This window comes from Chiloscyllium punctatum, chromosome 1 (genome assembly GCF_047496795.1).
Source record: "Chiloscyllium punctatum isolate Juve2018m chromosome 1, sChiPun1.3, whole genome shotgun sequence".
NCBI lineage: Eukaryota > Metazoa > Chordata > Chondrichthyes > Orectolobiformes > Hemiscylliidae > Chiloscyllium > Chiloscyllium punctatum.
In genome coordinates this window covers 53,840,544-53,862,310 of record NC_092739.1, presented here as the reverse complement: position 1 = coordinate 53,862,310, position 21,767 = coordinate 53,840,544, and the positions used below count along the sequence as shown (strand labels likewise).

Here is a 21,767-nt window from a genome sequence, read left to right as displayed (position 1 = left end):
AATTACTGCAACATATCAAGGCATGGATCATCATTTTGAGCTCTACATCATCTCAAAGTCACTTACACTTGCTACCTTTTATGTTAAGCTTGTAGTCCAATAAATAAATCCCTGGTTCCAAATCCCATAATCCTACTTCCAGTAATTTGAGTTTTCATTTCAGTGATACTGTATTGTCCTTCCCATCATCCCTCAAGTTAACATTTATCCCTGATTCTAAGCAGCAGCTAAATCATGTTTAAAAGCTTCTCACTATGACCTTCATTTATCCTTAATGTCACATCATGGGTGGTGTATTAGCTTATTGTTCTTTTCCGAAGTATCCCTAAATCTTCCCTATCCATGAACTGTTGACGTTGCTCTTTGACATTTCTACTCTCATAATACTCTTTGTTGTTGCCTTGCTTCAGGCCTCTACTTGGATTGTTGATGTGACTTTGATAAAGTCGTTTGACTGGAGGCTGAAGAACCTTGAAAACAATCACCATATGTAAACTGACTAAGGCAAAACAAAATCATAAGCCAACTTTTGAGAGATGCTTTTTTAAAATTTAAATCAGATCACCAATGAAGCTGTTGTTCTTCCTACAATTTTAAACATTGTACAAATCTCTAATCATTATTAAAATACTTCTCAATTACAGAAATAAGGACACTGTCCTATTGTAATATATTGTTAGTGCATATTTAGCATTTATTATAGATGGAAACATTAATTGAATAATTAAAGATTGCAATGCTGGAAAATTAAAGTGAAAGCTGAGTAATATTTCTATGCGGGCTTGTTTCTTTGAATTAGGCATTCCATTTGAAAATAACTGAGAAGCAAGCTTCTTCAGACACTTGCTGCAGGCTCACTAGGAGCATTACAACAAACATCAGTACCATCCCTAGTCGGGAAAATGTCTGGTGATCTTTCTTTGCAAAAAACAAGGTCAGATCACATCCTAACTTTCATTTCCCTGGTCTGATCTAATCAAAGAGACAATGGGGAGTGTAAAAGGTTGGAAAACATTTGCTGGGATAGCATTATTTGAGCTCTTTTAGATTATCATCTGAAACCTGATCCGCATACTGAGCTTGTTTATAAAGATGTAAGGTAGTTGAGCACTTCTGGTACAATACAGAGTTTGTTGTGTCAGACTGAGTTGTTATCGAATACTATATTTACACAGCATTTATTTTCCACCTCACTTTTAAGTAATGAAAGTGTTAGTGATGGCGACAAAAACTGTATTCCCTGGGAGTACTGACAAAATTGTTTTATTCACTAAAAGGGTGTGATTTTCAGCAAACTGAGTTTTACTTTGTTCTTAGATTTTTGGAGGGAAGGGAAAATAAAAATATGAGACATTGACGTCATTGCACTGAATATCTCCCAATATATGAAAACTGTCAAATATTTTATTTTCCATAAAATGCAACTGGACAGTGAAGAAAAGAATATCATTCATGGTATTACCATTTATTGAACCATTTAATCCTTTATATCACAAGATCATTTCCTGTTTCATGGTTAGCATTCATTGTCGGACAAAAAATGAACTTGTTTGATTAGGTTTGAAGAGTTTATGCAAATTCCAATTAGAAAATGTTTACAGATTTTGACTATTATTTTAACACTCAATAATTCAACAGCTGGCATTGAAGCAATACTGCTCTGATATATTGATTTTACTTTAAATGAAATAGGCAATGGTAAAATGTCAGGCATTCATTTTATGGTGTTAATTGTTTACTTTTCTATCATTATAGATGATATTAAAAATAGTCACATATTTTAACAGCTTCACAGCTTAAAATCTTTTAGAATGATATAATGGTAATGATTCATGTTCTTCAACTCGTTTTTCAACGATTGAAACAGAAGAGATTTCATGGGATATATTTCCATCCATTGGTCTCCTAATATGAAGACGATACTCTGAGTCCTATCCTGTGGAATTGAATATCAGAAATGGACATTCTAGGTGAATCATAACAGAGATGATAATTGAAAGCATAGACATATCTGACACAACAACATATAGGCATGGTTTTGCTAACCCTTCATTTTTGCATTTCCCATAAAGTAACTCATACTGGAGTACAGATCTAGACGTGTTGGTAATCAATTCAGTGTTTATTGAAATGTATCCGTTCTTTCAGCCTGTGCATGTTCATGTCTGTAGGTGACTTAATGATGCCATTGTTGGATGGAGGTTCTCTAGACTAATCCTTGCAACAGAGACATTGTCTTATGAGGAGAGTCATAGAGTCATAGAGGTGCACAGCACGGAAACAGATGCTTTGGTCCAACTCGTCCATGCCAACCAGATATCCCAACCTAATCTAGTCCTATTTGCCAGCACTTGGCCAATATCCCTTTAAACCCTTCCGATTCATATACCCATCCAGATGCCTTTTAATGCTGTAACTGTACCAGCCTCCACTACTTCCTCTGGCAGCTCATTCCATACATGCAACACCCTCTGCATGAAAACATTGCCCCTCAGGTCCTTTTTATATCTTTCCCTTCTCACCCTAAACCTATGCCATCTAGTTCTGCATTCCCCCGCCCCATGGAAAATACTTTGTCTATTTACCCTATCCATGCCCCTCATGATTTGAAAACCTTTATGAGGTCATCCCTCAGCCTCCGACACTCCAGGGAAAACAGCCCCAGCCTAGTCAGCGTCTCCCTATAGCTCAAATCCTCCAACCCTGGCAACATCCTTGTAAGCCTTTTCTGAATCCTTTCAAGTTTCACAACATCCTTCCTCTACTTCTACCTCTAACAACATGGTCTTTCCATTCTGAAGAAGGGTTGCTGAACCCAAAGCTCTAATCCTACTTTCTTTCTACAGATGCTGCCAGACCTGCTGAGTTTCTCCAGCGTGTTTTTGTCTATCTGTCCAACAGAGTTGCACGCAATATTCCAAAAGTGGCCTAACCAGCTGTACAGCGACAACATGACCTCTCAACTCCTGTACTCAATGCTCTGAACAATAAAGGGAAGCATACCAAACACTTTCTTCACTATCCTATCTACCTGTGACTCCACTTTCGAGGAGCTACGAACCTGCACTCCAAGGTCTCTTGTTCAACAACCCTCCCTAGGACTTTACCATTAAGTGTATAAGTCCTGCTAAGATTTGCTTTCCAAAAATGCAGTACCTTGCATTTATTGGAATTAAACGCCACCTGCCACTTCTCAGTCCATTAGCCCATCTGATCAAATTCCTGTTGTAATCTGAGGTAACCTGCTTCGCTGTCCACGACATCTCCAATTTTGGTGTTATCTACAAACTTATAATTATACCTCCTCTGTTCATATCCAAGTTATTTACATAAATGATGAAAAGTAGTGAACCCAGCATCGATCCTTGGGGCACTCCACTGGTCACAGGCCTCCAGTCTGAAAAGCAACCCTCTGCCAGCACCCTCTGTCTTCTACCTTCAAGTCAGTTTTGTATCTAACTGGCTAGTTCTCCCTGTGTACCACGAGATCTAACCTTGCTAACCAATCTCCCGTGGGGAACCTTGTCAAATGCCTTACTGAAATCCGTGTTCCAACTGAGGCAAGACATCTTTTCTCCCATAACCCAAACGTCCCACAGCCCCACCACTTCCAACCTCATCACCTAGGCCTTCACCAATATTATCTACTTCTACCTCTAACAACATGGTCTTTCCATTCTGAAGAAGGGTTGCTGAACCCAAAGCTCTAGTCCTACTTTCTTTCTACAGATGCTGCCAGACCTGCTGAGTTTCTCCAGCGTGTTTTTGTCTATCTGTCCACCTCTATTGCCACCAAAGCCCTTGTGTATACATTTGTCTATTTGCTTGACCTTTTGCACTGACTTTAGTACCAGCCAATCAAACTGCACATTACATAAAACTTTAATCACACAGAGCTCGGCCAGTTGCATCAATTTGTAAACAGAATTAGGCTGATCATCAATCACACTGATCATTTATAAACCTTCATTGGTTCACCATCCAGGGGGCATTATTTCAGCAACTGTACTTTCTTCTGACTCTGCTTTTCAAAATATTGTCCTTCTCTATCTGCTCTGCCTCTCTCCATAAGTCCTCCTGCATTCTCCTTGTTTTCCAAAATGTCTTTAAAACCTACAGTTTTACTGAACATTTGGGAAGCTCACTGCACTCTTTCTAATCCTGCTTGATGTATACGCATTGGTAAAGAACCTGAGGACTTTTCATCACATTAGAAACGATATGTAGATTGACAATGTTGTTTCTTATTATCTGTTTTGCTCCTTTTGAAGCACATGTCTGCAAAAGAAAAATCTGCTCTCAGGCCTCCACATATTGTGCTCCATATCACAACAGCTTGGATGATTTTCGCTGCAGGTTTCCCTCACTACCCTTGAGGAAGCACTTTACTTCCAATGAGTCTTCTCTTCACAAACAGTCTGTCAAAATTACCAGTAATTTGAAATAGAGAGGGTAATGCAAATTTTAGAATAAAAGTTAAATCTTTTGAAACACTTTGGCGTATTTTAGGTCTGAATGATCAGTGGTGGTTTTACACAGTCTCAAATTTAAATTTTTCAATTCAATCCTATTTTCTAGCATTTGTACAGCTTCAGGCACAGATACAGACCAGTGCAAAAAGCAGTTGAAATGGGAGAGGAAATAGCTTTGTAAGTAAAATTTAATCAGAGAGAAAGAATTATAGCAGAATAATAAGAACTCTGAAACACTTTTTGGGGAAGCTCAAATGACATCCCAGCCAATTTTCTGAGGTTGAGAGATTGAGAATGTGAATAGTGCTGTTTCTCCTTCACAATGGTGAGCTAATATCTGTAAGCCATTTTGATTTTCAAAGGGTTCAAATGTGCGAAGAGGCATCTCCATCATCATGCTCCTCTTTTCTCTTTAACTTGCATCACCAGGTTTGTCTTCCAGCATCAGGAGTCTTTGCGCTGTCTTTAATTGGATGGTAAGTGTACCCTCTGCCCACAATTTGTCAACCCTTTCAAACTGTAGCAGGTATTTCATGGTGATCACAGGCAAGGTCAGAACCCAGAACTGGTGCTAATGCTGGAATCCCAAACCCAGATCAAACATCCTGCCCCCATATTACTATGTTTTAGGGAGAAAGATAGTACTTTGACCCATTGTGTTGCCCAATCTCCCTCATTGTCGTCAGCATGGGAAGAGAACCTTCAGTCCAACTCGTCCACGCTGACCAAGTTTCCCAAACTAAACTAGCCCCACTTGCCTGCATTTGGCCCATATCCCTCTCAACCTTTACCCGAGAATGCAACTTTTAAAAAAAAAGGGTTTTGTGATTTACACATGAAAGAAGTGAAACTATCACTGTATTCTAACAGACTGGCTTAACAGACAATCAATTTTTCAATGTATAATTTCAGTTACATCACACTGCAAATTTTTACTATAAATTCTGTGTTACGATCGAGCCCTCCACAATCACCTGATGAAGGAATGTCACTCCGAAAGCTAGTGTGCTTCCAATTAAACCTGTTGGACTATATAACCTGGTGTTGTGTGATTTTTAACTTTGTAGACCCCAGTCCAACACCGGCATCTCCAAATCACATTTACTATTCATGAACTTGTCCAAATGTCTTTTAAATGTTGTAACTGTACCTGCATCTATTACTTCCTCTGGCAGTTCATTCCACATACTAACCAATCTCTGTATGAAAATGTTGCCCCTCAGGTCACTTTTAAAACATTTATCTTCTCACCTTAAAAAATATGCTTTGTAGTTTTCAACTTCCTTATCCTAGGAAAAAGACCTTTGTTGTTCACCTTAGCTATGCATCTCATGATTTTATAAGCCTCTATAAGGTCACTCTTCAGCCTCCAATGCTCCGGTGAAAACAAACCCCAGCCTATCCAGCCTCTCCTTATTACTCAAACCCTCCAACCCCGGCAACATCCTTGTTAATCTATTCTGAACCTTCTCCAATTTAATAATATCCTTCCTATAGCAGGGTGACCAGAACTGTACACAGTACTCCAAAAGTAGCCTTACTAGTGACCTGGACAACCTCAACATATCATCCCAACTCCTACACTCAATGGTCTATGTAATGAAGACAAGCATGTTAAATCCCTTCTTAATCACCCTGTCTACCTTTTAAAGAACTATGTACCTGAACCCCTGGTCTCGCTGTTCAGACCCTATCATTAACTATATAAGTCCTGCCCTTGTTTGCTACCAAAATGCAATACCTCACATTTATCCAAATTAAATTCTGTTTGCCACTCCTTAGCCTATTGGCTCAATGGAACAAGAACCTTTGTAATCTTAGATAACCATCTTCACGGTCCACTATACCAACAATTTTGGTGTCATCTGCAAACTTACGACTGTGCCTCCTAAATTCTCATTTAAATCATTTATATGAATGACAAACAACAGTGCACCCAACACTGAGCCCTGTGGAACACTGATCGTCACAGGCCTGCAATCCAAGAAATAACCCTCCACCACCACCCTCTGTCTTTGACTGTCAAGCCAATTTTGTATCCAATTGGCAGGCTCTCCCTGAATCCCATGTGATCTATCTTTATTAACCAGTCTACCATATGGAACCTTGTCAAAAGCTTTACTAAAGTACATGTTGACAACATCTACCGTTCTGCCTCATCAATCATTTAGGTCACATCCTCAAAAACCTTAATCAAGTTTATGAGATATTGTTTCCCATGAACAATTATTTTGCCTGTTAACCTATTTTTTAATCAACTTGTTATTACATACAGGTGAGATTTGAACTTAGACCTTCCAGTCTAGGGGTTGAGCACTACCTCTGCGCCACAAGAGGGCCCTTCCCGTGCACATTTGTTTCCACTTATGCAATTTCAAGCAGTTTGTTGCTTTACCCAAGTTACAACAGTTTGCACATAAATGACTAAACTAAGCAGAGAACTGACTGGCCTTAATCTGATATACCTAAGTATGTGAAATTGAGACCGTAATATTTATATATAAATCCTCAACATTGCATGGCACCGATTATATTAAAACCCATTAACAGTACATTTAACTCTCATTCCTGCTGAAGCACCCTGGTTGTGTTTTATTTCCAGTTTACCATGCTGGTGCTTACAGCTCACCCCTTGACGTGACCGAATATTATGCCTGGGCTATTCCTTCAAATGGCTAACAATGATAACTACACTAAGACATCCATTTTGCCAGAGCACAAATTAAGAAAAGTCAAATTTGCATGCACAGCTTACAACTTTGTCTCTTAAAACTGTGCTTAAAAATCAGCAACAACTTCGAAGAAGCAGTTTAGTTATTATATCAGTGAGATTCCATGAAAGTCTTTTGTTTAAGACAACACAACACTGAGGTAAAGAAAACATATCAATGCACTTACCTTCCATGGTTTTATTTATAACTTTCTGTTACCTGGCGCATATTCCCAGAATGACAGAATTTTACAATACAGAATCAGGCCATTTGTCCTATCATACCTAAACGGGCTCAGTTATCTAATGGCAATCTCCAACATTTCCCCCATTGTGCCTTGGATTCCTCAATTGAACCTGTCTCCAAGATATTTCCAAGCAGCGCACTCCATACATTAACAACTCCCGAGTGAAAAAGACTTTTCTCATGTCACCCTTGCTTCATTTACACATCACTGTCATGCTATGCTCTCTCATTCTTGTTTCTTTCTTATCCACTCAGTCCAGCCCACTCATGGTTTTGAAAACCTCTATCTGATCTCCTGTCAGTCTTCTCTCCAGAAGTGAAAAAAATCCAACTTTTTAATCAATCGTCATAACTGAAGTTTCTCATACCTTGGATCATTCTAGTGAATTGCTTTTACATTCCCTCCAACGCGTTCACATCTTTCCCTTTATCATAATATCCACAACTACAGATAATACTCCAGCTGAGGTCTAGCAAGTGCATTGGATATGTTCAACGTCGCCACTTTGCTCTTGTACTGTATACCCCTATTAATAACACCGAGAACACTGTATATTTCATTTACTGCTCTCTCCAACTGTCTTGGCATCTTCATTGATCTTTAAAGTGCATCACCTTACACTTCTCTACATTAGTCCTTATCTTCCAATTATCCGCCCAGTAACCTCAATATCCTTTTGGATTCCACACTATTTTCCTCACAGTGTATAATTTTATTATCAGCTGCAAACTTGGAAACAATTCCCTGCACAAGAAAATCCATATTATTAATATTAATTTATAATCAGGAAAAGCAAGGGCCTAGATGCTGACCCCTGGGCAACTCTTCCTCCACCCAAAAAAAGATGCATTGGCCATGATCGTATTTTCTATCAGTTAGCCAATTGAGTATCCCAGTTGCCACTGTCCTTTTTATAACTTTACCTACAACTTTCCTCACAAGCCTGGCATTAGGTGTTTATCAAATTTGTTTTGAAAATCTATGCATACCATGTCAAAAGTGTTACCATCATAAACCCTTCCCATTGCATCTTCAAAAAACTTCAGCAAGTTTGTTAAACACAACTTCCCTTTTATAAATTCACGCTGAGTCTTCCTCATCAACCCATGTGACTACTGATTCAGTCCCTAATAATTCCTTGTCGAAGTTTCCACCTTACTGAAGTTAAGCTAATTGGTCTGTAATGGCTCAGATTATCCTTTCAACCTTTTTTGAACACGACCATAATATTGGCAATTCTCTAGTTCTTCTGGCACTCCGTGGAGTCTCGGGGAAAACCGTAATATTATGGCAGTGCCTCCCCAATTTGTATGCTCACTTCCTTCAATATCCTTCAATGCAACTCATTTCTTCCCAATGATTGTTAATTTGTAAGTGCCAGCAGTCTATTTAAAATATCTTCCTTATTAATTTTGATCCCGCCTACTGATATTGACCTGTGCAGCATCCTCCTCTTTTATAAAGTCAAATGCAAAGTCATTCAACACCTTAGCCATGCTGCCTGCATCCATCTGTAAATCCCCGTTTTGGTTGTTGATGGGCCCTACTCATCCTTTTAACCACTATCTTGCTGTTTATATGCCTGCTGTTGTGGGGCTCCACCACTGGTACCGAGCCACAAGAACGTTTGCCTAATGTTCCAACTAGAACCTGAACAATAAGCTACACAAAGTTTGGTATTTATCATTTTGCTCTTATGACTTACAGTCTTAAAAAACCACAGATCTATAATGCCAGCATTTTCAGCTTTGTCATCATGACTTCCCGTAATATGTTAAATAAATGTAAAATAAAACAATTTCACTGTACGAGCATAAGCATAAAAATCCTTAGTGTGCACTTGAGTAAGCACAAGCATGCCAAAGGCATTTGATTATGGGAGATTGAATTTAGTGGTGTGATTAGCCTGAAGAGTGTTGTGGAATTGGTGCTGTAATTGCTTGGAAGATGATTATGAAATAGACTTACTTAAAAAGGTATTATCAGTGATTTTGATGCATGCTGTGCTCTTCTGTTGCAATTGGTTGAAATATTCTGCAGTTTAAGATGACAATAAAAATCCTTGGAATGGTGAAATATTTAAGTGAAAGCTTTTGCTTTCAGGACGGTGCAATTAAATCACTGTTGAATGAGGTACAATATGGCAAATGTTTGATTGCTCGTCACAGGATTCAAATTGTTGAACTCCTAAATGCTCACAAAAGACATTGATTTCAGAACTTAAATCTGCTATTCCTTGTGTGGCCAAATATGCCAAACTTACTTTTAAAATAATAATCATTTTAAGTTACAAATCTGGTGTTTTTGTCTGCCGACTGAATGCAATGGTTAGAGGTGGTGTGTTTAATTGTGAATTTATCACAACCCTTCAAAAATAAATTCTTTTTTGTTGCATAGCAAATACTACACATACATATCTTCTTTTTTCTTATTGATTAATTATATTGTGGAAAAAATAACGGCGTAAAGAGATGGATAGGTACGTCGAAGTTCTATTTGGACTTTGGAAGCTTTATATTTTTCTGTATTAGATCAACCTTGCTGCAAAGCCTGATCAGTCAACGACAGTGACTCTTAATCTCATTCCATGAGTGAACCAGAATCCATGTAAATAGCAACAATCAAATTGAAGATGTATTTATTCATATTTTAGTCTTTTAGATTCTGCAAAGGGCTAACGTATGATCTGCAAACCAGACACACAGCTGGTCACCCTTTTCAGCATGCAGACAGTCAGCAGCACAGACTACACTCAGCTTCATGCAACATAATTTAAATAATAAGACAATATGAAGTTTGCATGCTGTATGTCTCAACAGTACCGAACATCTGGTGAACCCTCATCAGGATCCCCACACCTGTAAATGAACCAAAGCAGAGTGTGTTCTAAATAGCGTTCATAACTTTATTGTATTGTAGAACAATTAATCAACTTCCCTGATGAGTTAGTGAAGACATTCTGAACATGGCCATAGAGATGAACAGATCCCATGTTTGACCCCAGGTCTATGTCGACTCAACTGATCACAGCTGGACCAGCCCCTAATACATCCTCATGTCAATTAAGAGAGTTTAGCCATCATTTCCAGAAGTGATTATTAACACTTTTCAGTTGGAATTTGTTCATGTGCAAATCTTACATGAAGACAGAATTGAACTGGGCTGGACATCAAGCTAATATGCAGCAACTGGACTCGTACTTTACATAGCAACATGGGCAAGGTTTGAGATGTCAGCTATTGCAATGTCAATCAGTACCTTCAGCAAGATGGATGAAAACTGGAGAAAAAAACAGCCTAAAGGAAGTAGTTTTAATTTATTTTCTTCAAAATTTTAATGGCTGGAACAGCTGATGGCTCTACAGTTATTTTTGTTGTATAATTTGTATTAAGCTACAATCATATATGCATTGACAAGATGTATGACTTTCTTAATCGCACACCTCTGGAGAAGGAAGTCAATTTGAAAATGCATAAATAAAATGCAAAGCCAACTAAATTTTTTGAAACTAATTATACCAGAATTATGATAATTAATTGATATTTGTGATTACTTCACACACCTACAATGCTAAAGAAAACAACTACGAATTTGAGAATTCTGTAAATGATAGAGCAGCTGGGTCCCCATAGCTGCACATCTACAGTATTTATGCAGTGAGGGCCATTGCCTGCCACATACTGATCTGCCACTCCTCTTCCTCCATGGACATGTGGGTGATGTCTCTGATTACCGACACCACCTGGGTACTCCCCTGCCCAGGGCTGAACCGGTGCCTGGTCTCTGGCAGACCTCGAATGCCAGCATACTGCAGTGTTTCTTTGATACCCAGTGTGGAGCTGTCACAGAGAACTACTCACCAGCATGTGCTCCCAGACTTTCACAATATGATGATCTCACTGAGGTGTCAGCATCTGAGCTGCTGACAGGTACAGGAGGCAGCCTTGGTGACACTTCCTCTGGATCCCGGTACTCCCATCCTCAGAGCTGGAGTAGGTGACTTCAGACAGAGCAGGCCATTTCTCTGCAGGGATGTGGACATCCCACTGGTACCTGCAAGACACAAGGGAGAGAAGGTGTAGTGACCAATGGTTAGTAGTCATAGAGATGTACAGCACGGAAACAGATCCTTCGGTCCAACCCGTCTATGCCGACCAGATATCCCAACCCAATCTAGTCCCACCTGCCAGCGCCCGGCCCATATCCCTCCAAACCCTTCCTATTCATATACTCATCCAAATGCCTCTTAAATGTTGCAATTGTACCAGCCTCCACCACTTCTTCTGGCAGCTCATTCCATACACGTAACACCCTCTGTGTGAAAACATTGCCCCTTAGGTCTTTTTTATATCTTTCCCTTCTCACCCTAAACCTAAACCCTCTAGATTTGGACTCCCCGACCCCAGGGAAAAGACTTGTCTATTTATCCTATCCATGCCCCTCATGATTTTATAAACCTCTATAAGGTCACCCCTCAACCTCCAACACTCCAGGGAAATCAGCCCCAGTCTGTTCAGCCGCTCCCTAAAGCTCAAATCCTCCAACCCTGGCAACATCCTTGTAAATCTTTTCTGAACCTTTTCAAGTTTCATAACATCCTTCCAATAGGAAGGAGACTAGAATTGCATGCAATATTCCAACAGTGGCCTAACCAATTTCCTATACAGCCACAACATGACCTCCCAACTCCTGTACTCAATGCTCTGACCAATAAAGGAAAGCAAGCCAAACACCTTCTTCACTATCCGATCTACCTGCGACTCCACTTTCAAGGAGCTATGAACCTGCACTCCACGGTCTCTTTGTTCAGCAACACTCCCTAGGACCTTACCATTAAGTGTATAAGTCCTGCTAAGATTTGCTTTCACAAAATGCAGCATCTTGCATTTATCTGAATTAAAGTCCATCTGCCACTCCTCAGCCCATTGGCCCATCTGGTCCAGATCCTGTTGTAATCTGAGGTAATCTTCTTCGCTGTCCACTACATCTCCAATTTTGGTGTCATCTGCTAACTTACTAATTGTGCCTCTTATGCTCGCATCCAAATCATTTGTGTAAATGACAAAAAGTAGTGGACCTAGCACTAATCCTTGTGGCATTCCATTGGTCACCGGCCTCCAGTCTGAAAAACAACCCTCTACCACCACCCTCTGTTTTCTACCTTTGAGCCAGTTCTGTATCCAAATGGCTACTTCTCCCTGAATTCCATGAGATCTAACATTGCTCACCAGTCTCCCATGGGGAACCTTGTCAAACGCCTTACTGAAGTTCATATAGATTACATCTACCGCTCTGCCCTCATCAATCCTCTTAATTACTTCCTCAAAAAACTCAATCAAGTTTGTGAGACATGATTTCCCACACACAAAGCCATGTTGGCTATCCCTAATCAGTCCTTGCCTTTCCAAATACATGTACATCCTGTCCCTCAGCATTCCCTCCAACAACTTGCCCACCAGCAGCATCAGGCTCACTGGTCTATAGTTCCCTGGCTTGTCCTTACCACCCTTGTTAAAAAGTGACACCACGTTAACCAACCTCCAGTCTTCCGGCACCTCGCCTGTGACAATTGATGATACAAATATCTCAGCAAGAGGCCCAGGAATCACTTCTTTAGCTTCTCACAGAGTTCTAGGGTACACCTGATCAGGTCCTGGGGATTTATCCACCTTTATGCGATTGAATGACATTGACGGTAGGGTTCATGAGAGAGTTGCAGTGGAATGAAGAGCGGCACATACTCTGTTGATAGGACATGGATATCTTAGCCTCCCTGCAGGAATGGTTCTGGTCCTCTCCTACAAGAGTGAGGATTGTCTTCTTGCAGGTGCTGAGGTGGAGAATGTCAGGTACTCCTTTGTTTAACTGGGCCCTTCCTGCCCTATTGAGGCTGCTGTTTCCTTCTGGAATAAGAGAAAGGGAGGAATTGAATGAGATGAAAGTGGGTAGCGTGGCTGTTAGAGCTGGTGCACATGGGGAAAAGGTGGCGAGGTACCTAGGGTGATTGAGTAGGCAGCACAGACACCATTTAAGGTCAGTGGTGTGAGACAGTGGGGAGGAGAGAGTTGAGGGCGAGTGAGGGGAAATGTTGAAAACAATTACTGGAGGGTTTGTGGCAGAGCTTTACCTTGGTGGGAGGTGTGTGCAATAACAGAAATAAAGTGTGAAGAGGCAGAGATAAGATTTTGACACTTACCCTGGAGGCACTGCTGGCTGATCCCCTGCACTGATCCATCCATTTAGCAGCATGGGACCAGGCTGCAAGAAAAGGAACAGGTCTCTAGTACTGCAGCCCATTCACCAGCACCTCCAGGCCAGTGTCAACGAGCCAGCTTACCATGGTCCAAACCATGTCATCATTGAGCAGGGAAACTTCAGCATGCCAGTGTTCACCTGGGTTTTGGGGGGCCTTTCAAAGATGGTGTGGGTGCCAAGAATGCTGGTCTTTTGGTAGATATCTGCTGAGTGGTGACATGGCACACAATAATTTGGGAGTGGAATTGGAGGTGAGGGTTGCCAGAGGGGTGGGGTTGGTAGTAACTGAAGTGAGTTTGGTAAGCAATGGTGCAACTCACAGTTAGCTTAAAAAAAAAGTAAGGTTCAGCTCATTTTTTTCTTTCTTGGTCATTTAATCCCTGATAAGATTAATTTATGGTGAATCCTCTTTGAAAAGAAGCTGCAGTATTGATGAGAAGCAGAAATTGCTGGAGAAACTCTGCAGGTCCTGCAGCATCCGTGAGATGAAAGCAGAACTAATGTTTCAAGTCCGGTGACTGTTCATCTGATCTGGACTCAAAGCGTTAACTCTGCTTTCTTCCCACAGATGCTACCAGACCTACTGAGTTTCTCCTACACTTTCTGTTTCCTTTTTGTTTCAGATCTGCAGTTCTTATTTTTATTTTACTGCAATGTTGGATGCTGATGTTGGAGTCTCAGATAGCAGCAATAGGATCACCAGGTCTGAAAATCTCAAAAGTCCTTGCAACACATGCAAAATCAATCATATTTTTAGATATTCCTTACTTTGTTTTCTGACTCTAATGAGTCTCCAGACCCAGGTCCCATCACCTGTTCCTTCTAACACCCTACTCCATTTTCTCTGTCCTCTGTGACTGAAAAGTTCAAAGTCCAAAATCACAGAAAACTGGGTTATAGTCCAACAGATTTATTTGAAACCACAAGCTTTTGGACCCCCACTCCTTCTTCAGGTAACTAGTGAGAGAGGATATATCAGACACAGAGTTTATAAGTAAAAGATCAAAGGGTCATACAACTGATATAAGGCTATTAAGTCTTTAATCAGTTAGAATGAAAATGCAGGTTTCAATTGGTTAATATGTAAATTCCTTTGATCTTTTACTTATAAACTCTGTGTCAGATGCATCCTCTCTCACTAGCTATATGAAGAAGGAGCGGGGTTCCAAAAGCTTGTGTTTTCAAATAAATCTGTTGGACTATAACCCAGTGTCGTGTGATTCTTGATTTTGTCCACCCCAGTCCAATAGGCACCTCTGCACCACTGAAAAGTTTGTCATCAATCCAGCTTCCTCCAGTCATAATCCGCTCATTGGAGCATTAATTTCTTGAAGGTGAGACTGCTGTGCCCATCTACGTATGGAGTCCTCCCTTAGAGAGCTGCCAGCCAATGGGTTATGTAATACCAGCTGTGTCCAGTAGTGGCCACTACTGAGACTATGGGCCATCCCTGATAAATAAAAGATGATGGAGCCAGGACTGCGGGTATGTTCAGGATTTTGTCGAGGCCTGGTTGGCAATCCCCAGCAGTGAAATCGAGCAGGGGGAAGAGGCCAATGTGTTATGTTTAAAGTGGGTGGCATTGACCTTGCACGGGGCACTTCCTTTGGCCATAAGAGAAAAACCAAAGGAGGACCTGTTCTTACTTTTTTGATAATAGTCCACCAAGTAAAAGTTATAAAATGTAATGGATTGAAGTATATATTGTAAAATATGATAGATTTTCATGGAATGACGTAATGGCATGAGTATTAACAACCAAGTCCTACATCTTGTTTTAACTAAGCTTGCTAAAATAATCAATAAATATAAATTCCTTAATTTCTTTGTTGATGTTAATTGGTGTGCTTTCAACTCAATGATCTTTAATAACGTCCCTGGGCATTATCAATACTTAGTGGAATTCCTAGCATTTGACATGCCTACAATAAAAGCACCCATTACAATGAGTAATAGCATTGAGAACTGGGAAATGGAGCACTTTTCCACCTCAGCCACGTGTTGTTAATATCAGCATTTGCAGCATAATGAGGTATGATTTGATGGAGAGCAATGCTCCTTCCACCCTGTTGCAAAAATGGTCCTCATTTGCAGCATGAGACGAGCAACACTATTGCCCCCGAAGAACAATTTCTATTTCCCATTTCAGGTACATTGTGGCCTCTTTAAATAGGTGTTAAATTGACGCCACAGGTGAATAATTGGTATTAAATTGTCAAGGACTAAAACATTGATATTTGTCACTGACCCTTTCCGCATCCGATATAATTAAAACTGCTGAATACAACTGTTACAAAGAGAATTAGTGCTTAGCGAGTTTTGAGAAGATTTGTAGCTCAGGTTGAGGTTCTGGATGTAGGTTTGCTCGCTGAGCTGGAAGGTTCACTTCCAGACATTTTGTTACCCTACTAGGTATATATCAACAAACACATCGAGTTAGACCCCACCTACCATCCCCTGAGAAAAAGAACAAGAAATGACATTGCCACAGGAAATGATGTCACCACAGGAAATGACATCGCCAGCCCAAAGAAACCCAAACATATAAATAGAAAGCAGGAATTAGCAACAGTGCTTCATCCAGAGGCCCACTGAAGATGTTACCTAGTAGGGTGACGAAATGTCTGGAAATGAACCTTCCAGCTCAGCGATCAAACCTACAGCCAGAGAATTAGTGCTATAAGTTTCCATGCTTAAACACAACTTGCTTGAGTGAAAAACTTCCATGCAGCAACTTATTGTATTCTTAAGATAGTCCTTTTTGTTTTTAAAACGTAATAATGACTGTTTTGAGAGAGATGATTGATTCTGCAAGGTCTTATTACTTATATATGCTATGTAGTGAATATAACAAGATCAGCTAGCTGGATCTCATAGAATATGAGTTCACTGATTGGGGCTGTTAATCTGGTCCAACTGGAGAGCCCTGGTTGACAGATAAGAGAAGGTGAGTGTCGGAGATACTGACACTCTGGTGCCTGACTCAAGGACTGTTCATGTGTAAATAAAGAGTGACTTAGTGATTGAATAACAGCCTCTGTGGATGTGGACAAAGTCAGAAATCACATGACACCAAGTTATAGTCCAACAGATTTATTTGAAATCACAAGCTTTTGGAGCATAGCCCTTTCATCAAGTGCAGTGGAGTTATATATTTAATAGTGAGGATATTTTTCTCTGGATGACTATGTTGCTGGAGATAGCTGTCAGTGTTACAGTGCAGCATACAAGTAAACAAGTTATACTTCCCTCTGTTTCCTCTAATCGGTTTCCATTCACAAACTTGCAGTAAATCCACAAAACAGAAGCAAGCCCTTCAGAAATAAATAATCTATGCTGTTTATCTAATGCCATTCAAACCTCCTTCTATACATTGTCCCAAGGGCAGAACCTTCTTAATTAAGTATACAGCCTGAAAAACACCTGTACTAACAATTAGAAAGAAGGCCTGACAGATCTTTTGCCTTGATGCCCTTCAGTGGACACTCAGCTAGACTCCCTCCAGACTGAGGATACCAGAATTGGATGTCCCAGAGTAGAGGCCAGCAGTTCCAGAACTTGGCAGTACATTAGAAAATGTTGTGGCTACTGCTGGTACTGAGAACTCAGGACTCCCGAGATAGAACAGCAACAGGGACAAAGGTTGTTATTGCTGAGGAGTGGTCTCACCAGCTGGTGGTTACACAAATAGTGCAGCCATGGGGTCTAAAGTAAGGTTTACAGTTTGCCAAAGTAACATCATGTGGAAAAGCTGCCAGCTAAGCCTGGTGGGTAAGACAATGGCATGGTGGGACAGTAAATCCTTCTTAATTGGACAGCTTGTGCTAAACAGAGATATCTATTAGATGCAAGGTCTGCCTATGTATGAAGACCCCTGCCTTACAACTAACCAATCCCTTCAACCAGCCCTCACTGGGACCTCCTCAACTGACCACAATGATCCCACCTCAGCTATCTTTACTATAAGTTCTAGTGACAATTTTTCAGCCTTGTATCCTAAAGTTCTGGCATTGGCCAATACTTCTGGTTGTCCTGTTGACTGGAGAAATGCCAGGTTCTGCCAACAATGAATACTCCAATGCCTGATTAGCATTAAATCAGGGTCAGGAAGGGTTTAAAACAGCCACGCTAGCTCTTCTCTTAGTGGAAAGGCCTACCAATCTGAGCATTAAATTCCAACTTGTGTGTTGTGGTAGAGGGAATAAATGTTGAAGGTAGGAATAGGATGGCACTTAAGTGGGTTACTTTATCCTTGATAGTGTCAAGATTCTTGAATGTGGTCTTGAGCCTGGAGCTGCACTCATGGAGGCAAGTGGTGAGTTTTCCATCGCACTCCTGAGTCCAATTCTCCCTGGATGGTGATAGTGGGATCAATCAGCGTTGGTAATGCCTTTGAATGTGAAAGAGACATGGTTAAGTTCTGTCTTCATGGAGAAGGTCTTTGCCTGGTACTTGTGTGGTAGCAATTTTATTTCCTCCTTAATACCCTAAATCTGAATGTTGTTCAATTCTTGCTGCTTGTGACCATGTACTGTTTCAGCATTACAGGAGTTGTAAATGATATTGTACACTGTACAATATTCAGCAAACATCTACTTTTCTGATCTTATGGTGGAGGAATGGATGAAAATGGCATGGGATGCTGCACTGAGGAATCTCTGCTATGACTATATACAAAACATAACCTAGAAGTCAAAACCCAGGGAGCAATATCTGAACTTGTTGATGGCACAAAACAGGGGTTGGTTGTAGTTAGTCAGGATTAGTGCCAAATTACACTGATAGTTGGGAAAAAGAATAAATGGATATAGTTAGGTTAGCAGCATATGCAGGCAAATAGCAAGTGCAGTTCAATGCAGTACAATTAACATTAAGAGGAACAACATAAAATATACTGTGAGATCTTAAATGGTGAGGAATAGCAGAGAGCACATGGGTAACTTTGAAAGACTTTATTATCAAATGAAATGTTTATTTAGAAATGGCATGGAGTTCATGTACAACTTTGCACAATACTTTAGTTCGGCTAAAGTTTGGTAATGGAATATGATCTGGGGCACATAATTACAGGCAGAATATAAAAGCAAATGGTGAATGTGTGAAATGCATTCAATAATATATCAGTTTCAGTTTGAACATATGACTGAAAAGTTAGAGTTTCATTCGCTCGAAATGCGAAGATCAAGGATTACGTGATAAAGTTCTTCAAGATTATGCAACAATAATATACACCATGATAGATTATTTCCACTTAGTGAGATGGTAACAAGAGGAAACAAATCTTATATAACAGAAAAAGGAAGCAGACAACAGAAGTAATTTGTGTGTGTGGTTGTTGATATGGAATTCTTTGGTTTAAATGGTTTCGTTTTGGAAAAAAACAAAAGCAGAGAATATCTTTTAAATTTTTTTATTACAACATATAGGTGATAATCAGGAAAGGATGATGAAATGGTTAACATGGAGAAACCCATTAGTGCAGATGGTGAGCTGTAGGCTAGATTTCATACGAGGTGATTCGATTATCTGAAAGAAAATCAAAGTCATGTAAATGATGATAAACATCTACAACCCATTCAGTAGACTCTTATCAAAACCTAAATGGTGTTCTGGAGGAATTAGGCAAGGCCCCAGATTTCCCAGAACTTTGCCTGAGATTGGACTTTTTTGCACCTTGTAGGAGACCAGGCCCCCAATCCTTTCAAGGCTACAAGCAGAAGAGGAAAATGCCCTGGAGCCAGGAGCCAAGATTTCAACTGCTGCTTTCTCTCTTTTCTCTGGTTTCAAAAGTGACAGATAATTCAAGCACCATCCAGAGATACTTCCCTGCAGTCAGCCACTATTGGCTCAACTTTCAACCTCGACAGTAGGTTGACTGAATCAGAGCCATTCAAGTGGCACTGATATCTGCTATTCAGGTTCAAATTAATAGAATCTCCTTTCTTCCCAAACATCACTAACAATTAGGTTAGAATATGTCCTGTTGTAGATTATCAGATTCCATTTGTGTTTCAGAGATTTGCTTCTGTCCTTCAGGATGCCAACTCCTTCATGATTTCCTGTAGTTCTCTGCTGTTTTATGCACATTCAACCATAGCTATAAAAAGGATCAAAACTGTATAATTTTCATAGATTTTGGTAATATTCCTACTTATACAGTGAATTTGAAAAGTTGCATGATGATGAACACTGTAATTTTCAAAAGAAGACACTCTTCAATGTTCTTTGAATACAATTTTGAAGTAATTGATGCTACAGCACAAATTTGTTTCCAAGTGAGCTTTGGCAAGCAGAAACTATGATGATTTCCTAATTTACAGTTTTGTGAAATAAATGAAAACAGAATGAGTGGCCTTAATATTTTCAACTAAAAATTAATTGTGCAATATTATCTTTAAAAAGAGACATAAATAAATGCTACAGTCTGGCTTCAGATATTTGGAATCTTTTGTTAATGCAAAAATAATTCTATATTCAATCATTTTGATATTGTTCAGGGTTGTAATCATAATCTATACATCTCTTGCTATCACTTGAAAAGCTGCAAGGAACAGATGGCTGCATGTACTGTCTGTTATTAAAGTTCATTTTCTTGCTTTTGTCCATGGTATAATTTCTGACTACCCAGCTTACGACCCGTTGGTTCTCCTGATCTTTGCACATTGCATTAGTTTGACTTCTACTACTCATCTCACTGAATGATTTCGAATGCACTGAGGCTAATATAAATATTTTACTTCCTGGAGCTAAAGAGTGCAATTGACATTAATCATTCCGTCTTTGCCTAACATCTGTCTGATGCTAATGCAGTCAGTTTTCAAAAATAAAAGATAACAAACCTTTATTAAATGATTAAATAACAGGGCAAACATAATTTGCAATTAATGAATTAATTGACAACGTGTTATGGTGCGTTTACTTTTCAAAACCTAGACAGAGGAACATTCAACAGGCTTTCAAATGGACCGAAAGGAAAAAAAAATAGAATATTCCAGTAAAGTAAACTTCAAAAATCTCTTCAAAGGTACTTTGAATGTCTTCCCCAGCAAAGTGTTTTTCAGTCTGTAATGCAGACTTCAATCAAGAGGAAATTAACACAATAAAAGCTGTTGTATCACATCATAATGTTTAAGCTCACTTTTCTTCAGATACTCAGAGTCTTATTTTCACTCAGCATCCAATGTGAATCCACACTCAATTGCTCTTTCCTGTTGCCAAGGCAACTGATCATCTACAACAATGCCACCCAGCAGCATTGGCACAAAATAAAGATTTGAAACCCCAGAAGTCTAGCTATCACACCTGATCCAGTCTTTCCAGGGCGTTTTAGTGGATGACCTCCTAAATCTTTGGGTGATCCATGTGTTTGTTCATGCACAGCTCTTTTTCTGTAATACAGAGATAACAGGAGAGTGGATAATCCTGACAGGCCTGAGTTATCTGCCTGCCACTCCTGGCCTGTCTTGGTATATACAGGATGTATTCACTGACTGAACTGTAGCTTTAACAGAGTTTGATGGCCTCACAAACAGAGCCCAGCTGAAAAAAATAAAAACACGTTTCTCAGCAGCACGATGAGACAATGACCTGATCACCATGAACTTGGAAGGGCTTGAGATGATAGCAGTTTTGGTGGTGATTGTGTTGTTTGTTAAAGTGTTGGAACAGTTTGGTCTGCTGGAAGCAACTGTTGAAGGTAAGGGACATCTTATCTTGCATGTGGTATTTTTATGAGAAGATGCTGGAGAAAACTGTACAGTGAAAGTGTGGCTGTCATTTGAGAGGATTTAAATCCGCGCAATTTCAAGCTAATACTTCATGTTAGATCACTGAGCTTTGTACAGTGAAAAATTAACTGAGATAACTTTTTCTCTTTATATTTCTGTAATACTTTGCTTGGTATATTCTTCCCCTTACATGCCTGAGAGTGAATAGGACAAAATCAATATGCCTTATGAATCAGTTTAGTTTTGTTGAAGCTGATGTAAAGGTAATGAAGCAGTCGGCTATGTTTAAAAAAAAGCCTTTGTATCACCCGTCTTTCAGCTGTTAGTAGCTTATTTGAAAACCAACAGCAAATGT

At 39.8% G+C, this 21,767-nt stretch overlaps 1 protein-coding gene across 5 annotated transcripts in view; it reads left to right on the top strand.

Annotated features, from left to right (window-relative positions):
* The window catches only part of kcnip4a (potassium voltage-gated channel interacting protein 4a), a 1,126,071-nt gene that overhangs the window by 762,944 nt on the left and 341,360 nt on the right, over window positions 1–21,767 (top strand). Inside the window, exon 1 of one of the 5 annotated variants that reach the window (XM_072562678.1) lies at window positions 21,017–21,381. The exons of the other annotated variants lie outside the window; for them this stretch is intronic. Coding sequence (XP_072418779.1) covers window positions 21,282–21,381 — 100 coding nt within the window. The 5' untranslated portion in view covers window positions 21,017–21,281. Of the gene's footprint in view, window positions 1–21,016; window positions 21,382–21,767 lie in introns of those variants that run through there. 5 annotated transcript variants of the gene reach the window in all.